This window comes from Eretmochelys imbricata, chromosome 6 (assembly GCF_965152235.1).
Source record: "Eretmochelys imbricata isolate rEreImb1 chromosome 6, rEreImb1.hap1, whole genome shotgun sequence".
NCBI classification, from domain to species: domain Eukaryota; kingdom Metazoa; phylum Chordata; order Testudines; family Cheloniidae; genus Eretmochelys; species Eretmochelys imbricata.
Window position 1 is genome coordinate 71,222,533 of NC_135577.1, and position 20,438 is coordinate 71,242,970.

The 20,438-nt window shown below is 46.5% G+C and overlaps 1 protein-coding gene across 1 annotated transcript in view; it reads left to right on the forward strand.

The window, feature by feature from the left end:
- Positions 1–20,438, forward strand: part of LTK (leukocyte receptor tyrosine kinase) — a 164,847-nt gene that overhangs the window by 119,338 nt on the left and 25,071 nt on the right. The window contains exons 19-24 of the mRNA XM_077819984.1: positions 1,285–1,395; positions 3,338–3,524; positions 4,692–4,782; positions 9,557–9,621; positions 11,661–11,790; positions 16,250–16,347. Coding sequence (XP_077676110.1) covers positions 1,285–1,395; positions 3,338–3,524; positions 4,692–4,782; positions 9,557–9,621; positions 11,661–11,790; positions 16,250–16,347 — 682 coding nt within the window. The remainder of the gene's footprint in view (positions 1–1,284; positions 1,396–3,337; positions 3,525–4,691; positions 4,783–9,556; positions 9,622–11,660; positions 11,791–16,249; positions 16,348–20,438) is intronic.

Sequence of the window (20,438 nt, forward strand, 5' to 3'; positions counted from 1 at the left end):
CTGGCGCTCCTCAAAAGGGTGACCTTGCAGACCAGGATGAGTTGCACCACCCCAAACCCTCAAAAACTGAATGTTGTTTGAGTCGAAAGCATGACATCTGTAAAAGAGCACCGTGTAAATTCATTTGACAAGCAAACAATGCATTCTGAGAGAACTTTGCAGCTGGAAGTTCCCCAATGGAGATCCAGGACAAATGATCATTTTCAGAAGGGATTGTTTTATCAGTAAGGCTACATTTTAGTCACGGGTATTTTTAGTAAAAGTCATGGACGGGTCACGGGCAGTAAACAAAAATGACTTATCCATGACTTGTACTATATACCCCATACTAAATATTGGGGGGTGGGGCGGCTTGGGGGGTGCCATGGATGCTCATGGGGGGGGGCGACCCAGAGGACCCAAGGTCCTCGGGGGGGGTGGCCTAGGGGGCGCCGTGGGTGCTGGGGGATGGCCCTGGGGGCACCGCAGATGCTCAGGATGTGGCCTGAAGGGGGGGGGGGTGCTGCGGTACTGGGTACGGGGGTGGGAAGCAGCAGAAAGCCCAGGACCCCTGTTAGTGCTGTGGGGGGCGGGGTTGGTGGGGCAGACAGACTCCCTACCCGGCTCCTTGCAGCTCCCTGGAAGTGGCGACATGTCCCTCCCTCAGCTCCTAGCTCCGCGCACTGCCCCCATCCCAAGCGCCAGCTCCACCATGGGCAGTCTGTGCTGCAGTGGCAGCTGCAGAAGTCACAGCAGTCCTGGAAAGTCATGGAATCCATGGCTTCCGTGACCTCCGTGGCAAACTTGCAGCCTTATTTATCTGTAAACATCTTGGGTTAAACACATCTCTCGTGTAACACCACCAGATAGAATGGGTGAATAACATGGAGTTACACGAGAGATGAATCTGTCTCCTTCTTTTCACACCAGTTAATACCCGTTTGACTGATAGTCATCATTATTTTCTAACACTGTCTCTTGCAACTCTGAGACATGGAGCTTCCATAGGGGAATTCCAGCTGGTGGGCAGTGCTGTTTTCCATCTATCAGGAACCTGAAGAACAGAATAAGGGATATGTTTGTTTTAAGCTGTTCATGTTTAGATAATTACATTGGTTGAACAGTGATTTATGAGTGTTTACGACTCCCGGGGCCCTAATGGAATTTGCTGTAACATGCAAGTGACGGTCCTTCACCACCATCATCATATTACTTTTTGGAAGGGGGGAACCATGGCGGGAGAAGTTCTTTAATGGGGCTGTGGTTGTCTGCTGGTTAATGTGTCTGTGTCTTTGTTTTGGCCAGTTCCTCACAGCCCCATCCCAGAGGGACACCTTCCTCTTCCGCTCCTCTTAGCTGTGGTCATTGTGATTGTAGTGCTTGGAATGGCTTTGGCTTGTGGCAGCCTATCCATCGGTAAGGAACATTTTTGGCTTGTATTAGTATACTCATTCCTGCTGTTGTATTAATCTATATGGAATATATGTGCCCAAAGAGTCAAAGTTGTTACCATGACCCTGTCACTGTCCCATGTTAAACTGTTAAACAAGGGTCAGAGTTTGATATATAGAGACCTCAGTTTGCTTCGTTCCATGCCAAACAGACTAAGAAATGTATGCTAAAGTTTGGAGATTTATTGGTTTGGATACAACGAGAGAAAGAGCTAAAACAAGTTATGAAGCAGTTTAAAATTGAATGATTATGTAAAATGAACTTAACCAAAATCTATTAAAAGTGCCTTTTAAAAGAGAGAGTCTCTCTTATTTCGCCAGCCAACCCTTCTTGAAGGGGGAGGGTCTGGGGGGAAAGGGTTAGGTCTGTTGCTGTTCCGAGACAGGAAGCGTGGTGGCCTGTCCTGCTTTTGACAAATAGATCCGATGGGGAGAAGAGACAGGATAGTAAAGAGGGGAGAAATACAGCTTTTGCTGATGCTGCCAAGATTCCGGGTGGCAGGTCAGTCCCAGGCAGATGCTCTAGATTGGTGGGTTGGCCATAACACCATTTGCCCTGGGATCAGGGTCCTCTTCTGGTCGGGGACATCATCAGGCTGGGCTGGTCCCCTCTCCTTCACCAGTCTCTCTCAGGCAGGGCAGAGCAGGTTGGACCATCTCTTTTCATTGTATTGATACTGCGTAGTACAGTTGACCTCAGGATCAAATGGAAAGCCCAAGAGAGAAGGAGAGAGACAGGGCAGGATGAAAAATAGCAGGGCCGAAAGGAATGCACAAGAGAAAGGGAGACAAAGCAGGATCTCGCATGTCTCCGGCTGGAGTCTCCGCTGGTGCGGCAGTGATAGCCAAGTGTCCCCACTGATGTGCTGAACTCTGGGTTTTATGATGATGCAATAACTTTTGGGATCTACAGGAGAAGGACAAAGTCCCTGGAGTGGAGCGGAGGCCTGTCAGCCTTTCTCTTCCACCAGGAATTGCTCAGTTGACCCGCTTGTCCTCAACCCTGAAAATTTCTTTGTAAAGGCCCTGAAAGAGGGGTGCTAGGCAGAATAGTCCATTTTCTCATAATAATTGCAACGCTGCTCAACCCCACTGTCCCCGACCTGGCTTTTACCAGCCTCTGAGTTGGCCCCGCTGGAAGAAGGGAGCCCATCTTAAAGCTATATTCTGCTAACCATGGTATGGATGGGGAATTGAGAGGAGCTCCAGCCAGGAGACTGCTGACTACCCAGCCAAAGCCAGAGGAAAACTAGTCTGCCTGCAGATTACATTACTGCTGCTGCTAATAATTGGGGCCAGACTATGTTCTATCCTTGCGTAAGTCAAGGCATGGGGAGCCAGCAAGAAACATCACCCTTTGCCTGCCCCATGTAAGGATGGGGCACAGTAGTAGCCCCATGAGCAGGGACTGCGCTGGCCTTGCTCCTTCTGGGGAGAAAACCACTTAGAAAGACCACTAGATCACTTAGCAGGCCCTCCCTTAGCAGCCACTAATCCATAGACTGCCGTCATGACCACTGGTTAAAGACAGAACTCATTCAAGAGCATGGCATGCTCTGTCTGATTGCCACTTGCTTTGTTGTTTTGCTTGAGAGACAGCAAGTCCTCTTGCTCATTGGTTCAGGGGAGGCTGCTCCAGAGAAAGGGAGATGGAGCCAAGGCTCCACCCGGGGTCCAGGACTACATATGGCCAATACTCCGTGCTCGTGTATCCCATTCAAGATGGAGAAGTTGCTGCAAAGAGAAAGAATGGGGATGATGCTGGGGATTTAAGAATATTACTTGGATTCATAACTGCTGACTTGGTCTCTTTGTGTTGTTGATTGTTCTGTGCTGCTGATATTATTTCCTCTGCTCTACCCACATGTTGACATTTCACCCTCTGTTCTTTTGTGCTCTACCCACAGTTTATCACCGTAAGAAGCAGCAGCTGGAAGGAGCCAGAGCACGACTGCAGAGCCCAGAATATAAACTGAGCAAAATCCGTACCTCCACCATCATGACTGATTACAACCCCAACTACTGCTTTGCAGGAAAGGCTGCCACGCTGAGCGAGCTGAAGGAGATCCCCCGGAAAAACATCTCCCTGCTTCGGTAAGGCTTGCTGCTGGGCCTGCTCCTTGATTCAGGAGAGGAATTGTAGCCTTTGGTAAAGGTGGCAGGGTCACGTATTTATTTTGTTTGAATGTGTAAAATGTGCCATGGAGCATGGAGAACAAGAGACTGAGGGCTAGTTGGCAGCTCACAGTCCAGCATGGTACAGCCTAAATGTGGCTTTCATGACAGCTGCTTATAACACCTATGCCTCACTTTTATGTTCTACAAGGCACCACTTTGTAAGAATTAGGCCCTGACTTAAGCACATGTTTAACTTAAACTCATGAATCACGTGTCCCATTGACTGATTGGCTTCCAGGTCGAAGTAAGAAGATTCCCTGTATGGTTCTCTCCATTACACTTTTGGGATGTCCTGAATTACTAGGGCTCCCTGGCTCCCAACAAATCCTCTCCAGGTCCATAGCAACGTTTCCTTTTCTGCATCAGAACTGAAACTCACATCACAGGGAAAGACACCCTGGGCTACTCACATGGCCCCTGCAATCCAGCTGATGTCAGTTAAGAGGGCATAGGGAGTATGGGCAAAATTTTACCACCTATATTTATTCTGGTTACTTCACCGCCTTCAGACATCAGCCCACAGCCTTCTCTCTCTCTGACGCCCTGATTCACTGTAGCCTTAATATTATCGCTAGTAGCTGAAAGCCCATGCTGTTGCCCAGGTGTGTTTCGTGGAGTCACGTGTGTAGAAAAGCTGAAAATGGCTGAGAATTTAAAAATTGGATGGTAACAGACTGCGAATCTCAGTGATGATTCAACCAGGTGATATTCTGAACAGAGACCCCTAAACCATGCTTGTAGCTGCTTCCATTGCTTCACATTGACTCTTTTCTGCTTCAGAGTGGCGCACCGAGTGACATTCCTTGAATCTTGTTATATAGATCTGTCACCAAATCTAGGGTGCTGGTACTAGTATAGATTCAGGTAGTGACTTCGTCAGCGTACAGTAGACTGCTGTGTTTTCAGTACTACTGGAGGTCCAACATTACAGCACCAGAATGGGTCCAGAGGTGATTCTGGACATTTTGACACCAGGTCATGTCTGGGACTGATTACTTTGCCCTGGATTCCAGTTACGAGAACAGATCCAGAACCTATTCCTGAACTTGACCCAGTAATACCTGCTTTTTCTCTTCCCTTCAGGGCCCTAGGGCATGGTGCATTTGGTGAGGTTTATGAGGGGACTGTGATAGGAATCTCAGGGGATCCCAACCCTCTTCAGGTGGCTATCAAGGTCAGTACCTACAGCTAATGGCCTAATCTTTCCTGTACAGTAGCGAATACCCATGAGAGTGATGTTACCATATTAAGGTTCCCATTAGAAATGGCTTGTTACAATTATCATATACTGCATGGTTAACAGTGTTACACATGCTGCTAATGTCACATGTGGGAGTTATGAGCTTCCCATTATTTTGATTTTTAAGCCACGTGGCAATAGCAGCAGATTGCAAATAAACAGTTCTCGTTTGCAGCATGACTTTGTAGTGGCTACACCTGATGGTCTAATGGGGGTGGGAACTGGTATGTTAATGTCAGTGGAATAACTGGGCCCATTGAGTCAAAGGCCTCTGCACGGCAGAACCTGAAGAGGAGAGTCTGTCCCTCAGGCTCTGCTGCCAACGCCAGAGAGAGCTCTCCTACTACATCTAAGAGGAGGCTGTATGAATCTCAGTCACCCATCCGTATAAAATATATTAGCTAAAATTAAAACAAGGTGCTAAATCCTCCGCTAGTGTCAGTAGCGCAGCTCCACTGAAGTCAGGGAGCTCTGCTGTTTGATACCAGCAGAGAGCTCCACCCAAAAGCTTGAGTGTCTCTTACGGTGTTCGCTGAGAGCCTTTCAGTACAGGAATAGTCACGTAGGCTACAGCTACGCTTGGAGCTGGGGGTGTGATTCCCAGCTCGAGGAGACATACTCACGCTAGCGCTCGTCGAGCTAGCGTGCTAAAACAGAGAGCAGCTGTGGCAGTGCGAGCAGCTAGCCGCGCCATGGAGGTGCCCTCAGATTCCCTTGGTGCATGTACTCGGGGAGGCTAGCCTGTCCCACAGCTCGCACTGCCACAGCTGCACTCTATTGTTAGCACACTAGCTTGGTCAGAGCTAGCACAGGTATGTCTCCTCGAGCTGGGAATCACCCCCAGCTCCAAGCGTAGATGTACCCATAGACACTGTTCCAGCCATTACGGATACTCTAGGCTTTGTGACTGATACTCCAGACTCCTCTTCCTTTTTAAAAAAGGCTCCAGAGGCAATCCTGGCAATTACAGGCTGGTAAGCCTAACTGCAGTACCAGGCAAACTGATTGAAACTATAGGAAAGAACAGAATTATCAGACACCTAGAAGAACATGACTTTTTGGGGAAGAGTCAACAGGGCTTTTTTAAAGGGAAATCATGCCTCACCAATCTACTAGAATTCTTTGAGGCAGTCCAACAAATGTGGTCAAGGGTGATCCAGTGGATATATGTACTTGGACTTTCAGAAAGCCTTTGACAAGTCCTTCACCCAAGGCTCTTAAGCAAAGTAAGCAGTCATGGGCTCAGAGGGAAGATCCTCTCACAGATCAATAACTGGAAAGACAGGAAACAAAGGGTAGGAATAAATTATCAGTTTTCAGAATGGAGAGGTAAATAGTGGTGTCCCCCAGGAATCTGTACTGGGACCAGTGCTCTTCAACATATTCATAAATGATCCAGAAAAATGGGTAAACTGTGAGGTGGCAAAATTTTCAGATGATACAAAAGTACTCAGGATAGTGAAGTCCAAAACAAGATGGTGAAGAGTTACAAAAGGATCTCACAAAACTGGGTGACCAGGCAACTGGGTGATTGGCCAACAAAATGGCAGATGAAATTCAATGTTGATAAATGCAAAGTAATGCACATTGGAAAATATAATCCCAACTATCCATATAAAATGATGGGGTCTAAATTAGCTGTTACCATTCAAGAAAGAGCTCTTGGAGTCACTGTAGATAGTTCTCTGAAAACATCTGTTCAGTGTGCAGCGGCAGACAAAAAAAGCTAACAGAATGTTAGGAACCATTAGGAAAGGGATAGATAATAAGACAGAAAATATCAAAATACCACTATATAAATCCATGGTATGCCCGCACCTTAAATACTATGTGCAGTTCTGGTTGCCCCATCTCTAAAAAGATACTAGAATTGGAAAAGGCGCAGAGGGGCAACAAAAATGATTAAGGGTATGGAACAGCTGCTGTAAGCAGAGAGATTAAAAAGACTGGGATTTTTCAGCTTGGAAAAGAGACGACTAAGAGGGAAGATGATCGAGGTCTATAAAATTATGAATGATGTGGAGAAAGTGAATAAGGAAGTGTTATTTACCCCTTCACATAACACAGGAATCAGGGGTCACTCAATGAAATTAATAGGCCGTAGGTTTAAAACAAACAGAAGGAAGTACTTCTTCACATGATGCACAGTCAACCTGTGGAACTATAATGGGGTTTAAAAAAGAATTAGGTAAGTTCACAGAGAATAGGTCCATCAATAGCTATTAGCCAAGATGGTCAGGGATTCAACCCAAGCTCTGGGTGTCCCTAGCCTCTGTTTGCCAAAAGCTGGGAGTGGACAACAGGAGATGGATCACTCAATGATTGCCCGTTGCGTTCATTCCCTCTGAAGCACCTGGCATTGGCCACTGTTGGAAGACAGGATACTGGGCTAGATGGCCCATTGGTCTGATCCAGTATGGCTGTTCTGATGTTCGCCCCTTGATAAGTCCCTGTCCTAGGTTCTGGTGCTCTGCCATTCTCATTCAGTAACAGGTACTCCAGCCTGCTAAGGAATTTGGAATGCCCAAGCTAACACACAAGTGACTGGAAGGCAGTGGACACTAGCTAGTGTTCTCGTATATTGGTGAAGTTGCCTACAAAGGTTGTGAGCCCTGAACTTCTGAAATTAAATGGTGCTTAGTAGCATTAATTATAGTACCGTAAACTCATGTATCAAAGGGCCATGATCAAGTGTTGTGTTTTAGGGCCTCCCCCCAGTTAGGCTTTGTTACCAAAAAAAGGTTTAAAAATCTAATATTAATCGTGAGACTTTCATGAATCATTTTTTAATGTCAATGAGATTCATTTGTGTCATTTTTGTGTATACGTTCCCCTGCAAGTGGCAAAACCCAACCCTGCAGCACTGAGGGCATGTCTCCACTGCAGCACTTCTCTCAAGTCAGTACACGCAAGTTACTGCACTCCAACCAGCCTAGCTCCAGTGAGCGCGACCACACTTCAAACCAGCACTGGAGTTGCATAGAGTGATTTCAGGAGCAGCACAGAGTAATTGGATTAGCAGCCTGATTAGATTGGCAGCTGATGAGTTGTTGTAACTCAAGCTATTGCATCACCACTAAATTACTAGCTCAAGCAGCTGCAACACTGGAGCGTCTATCTCTTCCCCCCCACACCTCCCCTCCCTCCCACCCCCCGGCAGGCCAGCTAGCTTGAGTTTAAGACCTCATTTAATTCGAGTTAGAGGTTTTTGTGTGTGCATGTGAGTTGAATTGGGGTTAACACTCGAGCTAAGTGTGCTGTAAAGACACGGAGGATATGTCTAGGCTGGCAATTAAAAACCCAGCTGAGTCAGGCTAATGGGGCTCAGGCTGCAGGGCTGTTGAATTGCATTGTAGATGTCCAAGCTCTGGCTGGAGCCCATGCGCTAGGTCCCTATGAGGTGAGAGGGTCCCAGAGCTCACACTGCAGCCCGAGCCAAAATGTCTACACAGCAACTAAACAGCCCAGCAGTCCCAGCCCAAGTCAGCTTGCATGGGCCAGCTGTGGGTGTCTAACTGCAGTGTAGACATACCCTGAGTAAGTGTGAGAACCCAGAATTGAAACTGCTAAACGCTGCAAGTGAAACGGTCTAGTCTAGCTTCACAGTCCTGAGTGACGTGGAAAAGTAAATAGAGGGAAGAAGTACATTCAAATGTTATTTATTGCTTCCGTTTTAATGATTCAGGGCCAGACTGTGGCCAGCTTCTGTGTGAGTGAGCAAGGACTGCTCCCTGTTTGTGTCCTGTCTGCAGCCTTCCCAGGTATTCACATAGCCCCCAGCAAATGAAACTGCTGAGAATCTGCTGTACTTCCTTCTGGAAGATGATATAATGTCCATATGGTAGATGAGAGAGGGAGTGTTAGTTAAGGTCATATGGGCTGAGCGCACACAAATCACTTCATGGTGCCCAGATTGGGCGATCATCACACAGAAGCTGGGTTCATCATGGTCTGGCTGTATCCATCCGTCCCTTCTTTCACAGAGTTTGTCTTTGACAGAGTGGGAATAGGGAGCTTTAAAGAATACATCAAATAGTAGAACAGGGAGCTTTAAAGAATACATCAATAGTAGAATAGGGAGCTTTAAAGAATACATCAAACATACTCCTTTTGTAAATGGTGCACGCACCAATGTAGTAGATTGAAATAGACCATCCCTTGGGCATTTTGCAAAATGCCGCCCCACCCTCCAAAGCCCACGCTGCAAATGGCATTAGCCATGTTCTCCCTCACAGCCTAGCCTGCAGTCAGTAGCAGACAGCCCGTCTCCTCAGTCTGCACACAGATAGCAGCAGCCATACCATCCTCTACAGCGGTGGCCACACCATCCTGCGCAGACCTGCACCTGCAGTTTGTAGCTGTCAATGCCATTAGTACACATTGTTTTAAATGAACTATTCAGACCTGTAGTTCCCTAGCAACTACACTTCTTTGTATAGAATCAGGTGTGATTTTCTCTAGCTACAAAAGCACTGCATGTAGTTAAATGCACACACAAGAATATTCTTCGTGTAGGCCAGTCAGCTCGTGTTTCTTTCCCACCACTTGTGTCGTATACGACCCAGTGAATAGGGGATTGGAAGAGGAAAGAGAGACCCTCATCATAGCTACCACATAATCATATTGTGTCTTCGCTGGCTTTATTATACGTCTCTTAAATATCTTCTTTTCTTCTGGGTGCTTCTCCCCTTTCGTTCCCTCTCAACAGACATTGCCAGAAATCTGCTCTGAGCAGGATGAGATGGATTTTCTGATGGAAGCGCTGATAATCAGGTATATTTCTAACCAGAAATAACTCACTGACTCAGGAGATTAATAACAGGATGGAGAGACTTTCACATTTAAGTCACTGGTTCCAATGACCACAACCAATCCAGCCCTGATTGATATTAACTACAAATTGCTACAGCCGATGGCTGTTTGGTGACCTATGAGTTAGTGCATCAGCCTAGTTTCTAATGGACGTGTCCACCTTGTACATGAGACCCTTACTGGTTATCTCAGCAAAGCCGAAAGTAACTTCTCCAGTGGTTGTTTGGGAAATAAGCACTAAATTCTTTTAACAGTGTTATATGTATATTGTACCTTTCATCTCAGGAAATCCCAGGGCCATTGGCCATGTCAATCTCACATTCAGCAGTCCTTGTGTAAGGAAACTCCCTTTGATTGAATGGAAAACTGTGTAATATGCGAACTACAGGATTTAGCCCTATAGCCATGCAACCCTATTCAAATTCAGCCATCACTGGGGTGGAGAGCAGCAGTCAGATGGCACGCAACATGCTGCATGCCAAGGAGGGATTTTTCAGCCAAGGACATTGGGGCAAACCCTTCTCTTATTAAAAATGCTATGGGGTGTTTAGGGACAGCCCTGGACCTGCCTCTTTCATGGATGGCTGCACAAGGAGACAACGCATGAAGCTTCCCCTTTGTGCCCTTCAAGCAGTAGCCAACTACAGCTGTAGCTCCTGTGCTCCCCTAACCACAGGGACTTCTCCCTCCTAATGCCTTCTGCAGGACTAGTCACCCCAAAGGCCCCATGTCTCCGCACCGGGCAGCGGAGTGGGGCACTCTGAACCCTCTTGAGGGGTGAAGTCTTGAATAGGGAACCGGTGTAGTGCAGCTTCTCACCTCCCTCAGTGCAGGCCAATGCTACTCAGGCACAATCTGTCTTTTGATGTCTGTGCAGAATAGACCAGACAATAATTTATATGGCCGGATCTCAAAGGCCTTCTCATGAGGTGGGTGGTGTATAATTTATCTGCCTAGGAAAGCTAGAGGGCTGAGCCATCCCCGTAATTCCATGCACTCTAGGTATTTCCAAATAAAGTGTCTGAAAGCCATCGTGAAATGTATTGCTGGGGGTTATTTATTTTTATTGCTCTTTGAATGTTTGGAATAAAATCATTCCTGTACGTGTTTGTATGTGGATGACTTCATCTCACAGCAGGCAGCTGGGACTGATCTATTAACATCAGTCCATCTCCTGCAGTCTGTTGGAGTTCTGATTGGCAATGCAAGAGGCAGCAGTGCTGACACATGATTTTTAAAAGCAACCCACTGGATCATTTCATAATGTTTTGATTTATTTAGTAGGGTCTTCCCTCGCTGTCCCTCCACCCCACCAAAGTCCTCAGTTCATATCTAACCCAGGTTGGTAGTGATCAAAAGTCGCAGCCTTCTGATGATAGTTCGGCAGCCTATGTTAAATGAGTTGATAGTCTCCAGCCAGTTCCTTGGGGACAGAAAAATTACAAAACCAGTTGCTACAATTGGCACTATCTGGTCCTGTTTCTGGCATACTGGACACTGAACTGAGACCCCCAACTACACAGAAATTTATTTAACAAACAATGAAAAAAATGAAATCCCCACATGATAGCATTTCATTTCAAATAGCTGTAATATTCTGGATTTAAAAGCTATAAGATATCACATTTCCTTTCTCCCATGACCCCTGTCACAGTTAAATCCATTAATCTTCTCTGCATTAGAGAACCATGGCGGGCGGCGTGTGTGGAGAGAAGGTGCTGTTGTATTTGGTAGCTTTTGCCACTTTTCTCCCACTTTCTGAAGAAGTTGGATTAAGGCAAGGCTAAGCAGAATCTCTTTGGGTTCCTTGTCAGTAGAGCTGGGCTGAGGGCACCATGCTTTGATTTAGCTGAGGTCTAGATTTTCTTTGACAGTGTGTTTCAGAACCAGGTTCTATTTAATCTGCTTCACCAAAGTTCAGGGGGAGTTGGGTAAGAGGTTTTATCCCTTCTCTGATTTTGTCTCCTCCTTTCCATGTCGCTGTGGTGGTCGATTCGCAGTAAGTTCAGTCACCAGAACATTGTGCGGTGCATTGGCGTGAGCCTTCAGACACTGCCTCGCTTCATTCTGCTGGAGCTCATGGCCGGTGGAGATATGAAGAGCTTCCTTCGGCAGAATCGACCCCGGGTGGTGAGACCATCTTTCCATTTCCACTTGTGTCTGTTTTCATTACAGGATTTTAATAGGGCTGACCTCTTGATTCCCAATTTCTACAAACCTCTAGACATTTCCCCCCTTCCCTTGACTTGAGCAGATGCCAATAACAGAAAATGATTCTTGATCACATATTTCAAAGACTCCAGTTTATTAGCAATCAAGGAGGATACAAAGTAAAGGATGTTTTCCTGTCGCCTCCCCTGTTCTCCGCCAGGGTCAGCAGGACAACAGCACTTGAGAATATTCCCTCAGCCTCCATCATACTGCTGTGTCAAGTGAAAAGCTGAAATTACAGCAAGGACATTGACATCACTGCATTGACTTCAATGGAGCTATGTCAGTTTACACCAGCTGAGGACCTGGCCCTACATGTTCCATTAGTGCTGAATGAAATAGCCAATGCAAATAAATAACAACCTGGAATTAGCCTTGGGTTTTCTGCTTGTGGGTTGTTCATGAATCAATGCTGATTTCCACCAGTGTATTTGTTATGGGCAAAAGGCTCCATGAATAATTTGGATGAGCAGTTTTCATTGTATTGGCTGTTCACAAACTGCTAATTTCAGCTATTTGCTATTGGTTATTCAGAGTGTGTCACTGGTAATGTAACTTGTATGATATTCCTTCTGCTCCGTGCGTGGATAAGTGAAACTTTCTAAACAGGAGAATAAGGCCTACTCTACAACCATTGTTTGTACCGGTGTAGCTATATCAGTTAGCTACAACGCACAGTGTGGACACAGTTATAGCAACATAAAGGTGTCGTACACAGGTGTATTAGCGACAAGGTGGGTTTGGTAATATCTTTTATTGGACCAACTTCTGTTGGTGAGAGAGAGAAGCTTTCAAAATACACAGAACTCTTCTTCAGGTCAGCTCAAAAGCTTCTCTCTCTCACCAACAGAAGTTGGTCCAATAAAATATATTACCTCAGACACCTTGTCTCTCTAATATTGTGGGCCCAACACAGCTACAATTAAACTGTACCGGTATTATGCAGTGTATTCCCCTTCTCATACTAGAATAAATTATACTGGTATAAGTACTTTCAACCACCTCCACACCAAGGCGGTTGTAGGGCTTTAACTACATCAGTATAGTGAAAGTAGTACTATACAACTTTTGTGAGGAGACAAGGCCTATGGAACGATGAATAGTGACTAAACAGCGAAGAGCTAATGTTCTCATTTGCACACAGTGAATACAAGTAATAGTGTGAAGAACAGTCTTTCCCTAAACATTTGTGAGAAAACAAACCTGCTATCAAGAATGTTTGCTAGCAACAAACAAAAAGGGGCAAGAATTTAGTTGAACCAAAACAGCCCTTCCAAATTCAAAGGAATGTTCCTGGAAAAATTCAGCCAGCTCTAGATCTTGCCAGGGGTTTGTTTAGCCACAGTAAAAATGAAACTCCATCTGTCTCCTGACAAAGGTATCCCAAAACATGCTCATCTCTGCCTGCCTGTCTCTTATTTACTCCCTCGCTTTCACCTTTATAAGGTACTTGTTTATAACTCTAACCTTCAATGGCAAATATGCAAGTGTTCTGTACAATAAAGACACGACCCATCTAGCTGATTAAACACCAGCTGCCAACAGCTGGAGTACTAATTAAATGGTTCCAGGCTGTGAAATGAACAAGGTAACAGCATCCAGAAACAACAGGAGAAAAAAGAGCAATTTGCCTTGACATCTCCCTGAGCTTCACTGTGCTTGGTAGTAATTTCTCGCTACCTCTCCCCAGAGCACTGGAAAGCACTTGTCATAACAACTTTCCTGGAGACACACCAAGGAACTTTCCCTGCAGGGGAAGATATGATTGCCAGAGAATAAGTGGGTGTCACAAGTGAGTGTGTGTGTGTCGGGGGGAGGGGGATGAGTTTTGGCCCAGTCAAAATAAAATGGCCAAAGGTGTGAAGTGTGAACTGCTTCTGTGGCAAGCGGTGTGAAAATAAGCACAAAGGAGCATTAAAAAGTGGGAGAAGGGGACTTCTAAAGAATGACTCTGGGATGCTAATGGGTCACATAGCAAAAATTTGTGAGGTATTTTAAAAACCACATCCGTCTGGGATATTTTGAAAGGACAGAGAGAGGGAGCGCATGTGAGAGAGCAAAGATGGGAGACTGCAGTACTCTGTGCCAGCACCAAACCCTAATGACTTCCAGACCTGTAACATCCCTTGTGATGGGGAAGAGGTAGGACTCAGGAATAATAAACACAAAGGGGTCTCTTTACGTAGGATCCTGTGCACACAGATGCTGAAGCTCTCCCAGGCTCTCTAAGTGCACAGACTGATGAAAACACCTTGGGGCTGTCTAAGCAAGCACACAATGGTTTGCTGAATACACTGTATCCCTAATGCAGATTTTTTTAGCCCAGAGGAATCCACACTCCCAGCACTATGGGAGTTAAGCTGTGCTCTTCTCAGTGAGTCCCACTGTGATGCGGTGTCTACCCCACACAAGGCTTAAGCTGGTCAGGTGGGCCTATTAACCGCCTAGGCTGTACCTAGGTGGAGTAGCTAAGGAACAAGAACTAATTAGAGATGAGGCTTAGCTGGAGAGGAACGGGGGGGCCTGCATAAAGCCCAGTAGTGGAGAAAAGGGGGCAGGGGGAGTTGCAGAGAGAGGCTGCAGTCAGTGTTAGGGTGAGAGAAGGGCAAGGTAGGAAGTAGGCCAGGGATACAGCAGTAAGGTTTGGGACTGTGCAGACCTTGACTGCTTGTTGTAGGGAACCCAATGTAGAGGGGGGGCCTGGATTTCCCTACCAGCCACTGGACAGTGGTGCTGTTAAGGTGTAGTGAGAGGAAGGACTGCCTGGGACAGTGGGTCCCAAGAAACCTTGATACCTTTGAAAGGGAGGACTACAGTGACCTGGCTAGAGGGCCAAGCCATGAAGTGGGAGCAGCTGAGTCCCAAGCGAGTGAGACAGGAAGAGTGATAGAGTGAGCAATGTTAGGGGACCCAGAGGTATGGAGGGTGACTGAGGAGCCCACCCTCCTTGGTATGTGGGTAGTGGAAGAAGGTCCCTGCCCATGGGGACTGAATGCCTCCCAGGGAAAAGAGGCACGTCAGTCTGCTTGAGAGGTTTGAAGTAAGGGCAGCATTATGGGAAGCTGCCAGTAATCTTTCAAGTTTGGTGCTGCTTCGGCAAAGGCTGCTGAAGGGTTGTACGTTAGTTAGGGGTAGTTAAAGATGATGTGGCACAAAAGGGTTTAAAGTCAAAAGCAGAGTTAACAGACTACCTTTAGAGACTGGATCTGGGACTTGGTCCTGGGGGAGTGGAGAGAAAGAAGGAAAAAAAAAAGTTTCAAAGTGCAACCTGCCTTTCCACAGTCTTTTGTTTTTCTGAAGTTTTAATGGAGGGTACTTTGGATACTTATGTGAGATGTCAAGAAGGAAGTTTTTGTTTAAAGATAAAACCGTTATATAAATGTAACTGTATGTGCAACTCTGTGCAGTCACATTGGATGGAAGCTTGGTAATTAAATTTTCCAAGGGGGTGGTGGTGGGCATTCGGGTGAGGGAAATGAGAACAGGGAATGGGGGTAAGAAAATTGGAATCATGTTTTGCAAAAAGGGGAAATGGGAACAGGGAATGGGGCTGGGGAAATTGGAATCATGTTTTGCAAAAAGGGGAAATTGGAATCATGTTTGGCTAAGGGCAGGAATGGGAACAGGGACACAGGTGTAAGGCTCTGTGGTGTCAGAGCTGGGAAGGAGGATACTAAGGAAGGAAACTGGAATCATGCTTGCTGGAAGTTCACCCCAATAAACATCGAATTGTTTGCACCTTTGGACTTCGGGTATTGTTGCTCTCTGTTCATGCGAGAAGGATCAGGGAAGTAAGTGGGTGAAGGAATAAGCCCCCTAACAAGCAACCACAGGAGGGATATTGGACTGGTAGAGCTAATCCCCAGATGTGGCCAGAAGGAGGTGCTCTGGTGGTGACTAGTGACACCGTGCTAACCTCACCAATTTTTGCTGTGTAACCTATTAGCATCCCCAGAGTAATTCTTTAGAAGCCCACGTCTCCCTTCTCCCACTTTTTAAAGCTCCTTTGTGCTTATTTTCACACCGCTCGCCACAGCGGGCAGTTTTCGCTTCACACCTTTGATACAAGTGTTGGCTATTTTATTTAGACTGGGCCAAAACTCCCCCCACCCCACACACACACTCTCAGGGGGAATCTAATAGACTCACTTCCTGTGTCTGGCAAACGTTAACCTTAAATAGAAACCTTTTCTCTCCTTTGACCCACCTCCCTTCCTCTTCATTCCTGTCTTTTTATTTCCTTCCCCCCACCCCTGCCTTCTGTATATCTCTCTCTTTCCCTTCCTATCTCTCCAACTATTCTATTTTTCCTATACTCTCTCCCACACCTCACCACGTTTCTCCTCTTCTCACTTGGATGCATCTCTCTCTTATCCAGAATCAGCCATCCACTCTGATAATGCAGGACCTGCTGAACATAGCCTGGGACATTGCTTGTGGCTGCAAATATCTGGAGGAGAACCACTTCATCCACAGGTGAGATGGGGCAGTCCGGACCAGTGTGAAGGTTGCTTTAACTCCACTGGGCTTGTACAAAGTCTATGGTTTTCCCTTTGCAAGGGAATATGCATACATGTTTTTCAGTTTGGATCCATGTGGCTTTACGCTCCCCAAGATAGACTGAGTCTCAAGATCTCAAGGAGAAGCTCAATTGAACCCATAGGGTTTCGACAGGTTTCACTGCAAAAAACATGTGGGAACAGGAATTTCCTATGTTTCTGAAGCAAAAACCGTAAGCAGGTTGAAATTGGTCCTATTTGACTTGAAAAGTGGTCTGAAGTTAGAGCTTGGTCTGAAGCCAAAAGCAGGCAGGTCTCCTTGTATAGCCCTAGGTAACCACTAAGATAAACTATTGTGGTGCCTTCACAAGTGACTACCTAAGTGACCGGTCAATCAAGAATATAACTCATGATTAGGAAGATTTGCGGACGTTAGCTAATCCCCGAACACAACACAACTAATGATGCCACTTTAATAGCAAATATTATAGAGGTTTCCATGTTGTGACAAAATGGTGTGAACCCTGCTGCTTTGCATACAGTGCTAAAGCACAACATTATGGATAAAGATTTTCAGAGGCAAAAATGGGAGTCAGGTACCCAAATCCTATTGACTTTCAATGGGAATTAGGCTCCTTGTTGTACTTCTAAAAATCTCCCCCTTGACTGTGTACACTTCCAGCAGTTCAGCTACAGCAGTGGTCTCCAAAGTGGGGTGCGCAAGACCACCCATTGGGGGGCACGGCAGGAGGAGCACCGCTGGAGGAAAAGGGTGGCACGGCAGGAGGAGCGTCACCGAAGGGCAGCCGGAGGAGCGCCGCCCTAAGATTGGCCGGAATCCCGCCCCTTTCAGAGTGCTGCCCCAGGCACGTGCTTCCTACGCTGGTGCCTGGAGCCGGCCCTGCGAGATATCCTGAGGGGAGAGTGGGAGTTCCGCAATGCGGAGGGGTTGACAGTGGCGCTCTCACTCGTTCGTTCGCTTTCAGCGTATTGCAGTTTATGTGTGCCCGGTTAAGTGGATTTATGGATTGTATTATCTAGTTTTAACTAAACTAACCCTCACAAAACGGACAAGGGGCTTAAAAAGATTCCTGCAAAGAAACCGCGGATTGAAGATACTAATAATGTGAGCACAAGTGAACAACAAGAAAACGGCAGAGCTGACCGTTCTCCTACTCCTAGTACGAGCTCTACATCAGCCACATTACGAGGTAAAAACAATGACATCTAATCAGATTTGACAAGAAGTCGGCCAAAAAAATTCGAAATTATTAAGGAGACTATTTGAAATACGGATTTACATCCACTATCGTTAACAACGAACCTCGCCCTAAGCGTATATTGTGCCTTGAGATATTAGCTAATGATAGTATGAAGCCATCACGATTAGCAAGACATTTAAAAACTAAGCATCCAGAACGTGAAGACAAACCTCTACAATTTTTTCAGTGATGTTTAAAGTTCACCAGGGAAGGAGACCAAAGCCCTGAGGTAAGTGGGGAAATGGGATACCGGGAGGAAGCACGAGCAGGAGCGCGTGAGAGGGGAGGGCTCCTGCCTCATACTGAGAAAGACGGGCGATCAGCGGATTATCTCAAGTGCCTATACACAAATGCACGAAGCCTGGGAAACAAGCAGGGAGAACTGGAAGTCCTGGCAAAGTCAAGGAATTTTGATGTGATTGGAATAACAGAGACTTGGTGGGATAACTCACATGACTGGAGTACTGTCATGGATGCATATAAGCTGTTCAGGAAGGATAGGCAGGGCAGAAAAGGTGGGGGAGTTGCACTGTATGTAAGAGATCAGTATGACTGCTCAGAGCTCAAGTATGAAACTGCAGAAAGACCTGAGAGTCTCTGGATTAAGTTTAGAAGCCTGAGCAACAAGGGTGATGTTGCGGTGGGAGTCTACTATAGACCACCAGACCAGGGGGATGAGGTGGACGAGGCTTTCTTCCGGAAACTCGCAGAAGTTACTAGATCACACACCCTGGTTCTCATGGGAGACTTCAATCACCCTGATATCTGCTGGGAGAGCAATACAGCGGTGCACAGACAATCCAGAAAGTTTTTGGAAAATGTAGGGGACAATTTCCTGGTGCAAGTGCTGGAGGAACCAACTAGGGGCAGAGCTCTTCTTGACCTGCTGCTCACAAACTAGCAAGAATTAGTAAGGGAAGCTAAAGTGGATGGGAACCTGGAAGGCAGTGACCATGAGATGGTCGAGTTCAGGATCCTGACACAAGGAAGAAAGGAAAGCAGTAGAATACGGACCCTGGACTTCAGAAAAGCAGACTTTGACTCCCTCAGGGAACTGATGGGCAAGATCCCCGGGAGAATAACATGAGGGGGAAAGGAGTCCAGGAGAGCTGGCTGTATTTTAAAGAATCCTTATTGAGGTTACAGGGACAAACCATCCCGATGTGTAGAAAGAATAGTAAATATGGCAGGCGACCAGCTTGACTTAACAGTGAAATCCTTGCTGATCTTAAATACAAAAAAGAAGCTTACAAGAAGTGGAAGATTGGACAAATGACCAGGGAAGAGTATAAAAATATTGCTCGGGCATGCAGGAGTAAAATCAGGAAGGCCAAATCACACCTGGAGTTGCAGCTAGCAAGAGATGTTAAGAGTAACAAGAAGGATTTCTTCAGGTATGTTAGCAACAAGAAGAAAGTCAAGGAAAGTGTGGGCCCCTTACTGAATGAGGGAGGCAACCTAGTGACAGAGGATGTGGAAAAAGCGAATGTACTCAATGCTTTTTTTTGCCTCTGTCTTCACGAACAAGGTCAGCTCCCAGACTACGGCACTGGGCAGCACAGCATGGGGAGAAGGTGACCAGCCCTCTGTGGAGAAAGAAGTGGTTCGGGACTATTTAGAAAAGCTGGATGTGCACAAGTCCATGGGGCCGGATGCGTTGCATCCAAGAGTGCTAAAGGAGTTGGCGGATGTGATTGCAGAGCCATTGGCCATTATCTTTGAAAACTCATGGCGATCCGGGGAAGTCCTGGACGACTGGAAAAAGGCTAATGTAGTACCCATCTTTAAAAAAGGGAAGAGGGAGGATCCTGGGAACTACAGGCCAGTCAGCCTCACCTCAGTCCCTGGAAAAATCATGGAGCAGGTCCTCAAGGAATCAATTCTGAAGCACTTTAGAGGAGAGGAAAGTGATCAGGAACAGTCAGCAAGGATTCACCAAGGGCAAGTCATGCCTGACTAATCTAATTGCCTTCTATGACGAGATAACGGGCTCTGTGGATGAAGGGAAAGCAGTGGACGTGGTGTTCCTTGACTTTAGCAAAGCTTTTGACACTGTCTCTCACAGTATTCTTTGCCAGCAAGTTAAAGAAGTATGGGCTGGATGAATGGACTATAAGGTGGACAGAAAGCTGGCTAGATTGTCGGGCTCAACGGGTAGTGATCAATGGCTCCATGTCTAGTTGGCAGCCAGTGTCAAGTGGAGTGCCCCAAGGGTCGGTCCTGGGGCCGGTTTTGTTCAATATCTTCATAAATGATCTGGAGGATGGTGTGGATTGCACTCTCGGCAGATTTGTGGATGATACTAAACTGGGAGGAGTGGTAGATACGCTGGAGGGTAGGGATAGGATACAGAGGGACCTAGACAAATTAGAGGATTGGGCCAACAGAAATCTGATGAGGTTCAACAAGGACAAGTGCAGAGTCCTGCACTTAGGACGGAAGAATCCAATGCACCGCTACAGACCAGGGACCGAATGGCTAGGCAGCAGTTCTGCAGAAAAGGACCTAGGGGTTACAGTGGACGAGAAGCTGGATATGAGTCAACAGTGTGCCCTTGTTGCCAAGAAGGCCAATGGCATTTTGGGATGTATAAGTAGGGGCATTGCCAGCAGATCAAGGGACGTGATCGTTCCCCTCTATTCGACACTGGTGAGGCCTCATCTGGAGTACTGTGTCCAGTTTTGAGCCCCACACTACAAGAAGGATGTGGAAAAATTGGAAAACGTCCAGCAGAGGGCAACAAAAATGATTAGGGGACTGGAACACATGACTTATGAGGAGAGACTGAGGGAACTGGGGATGTTTA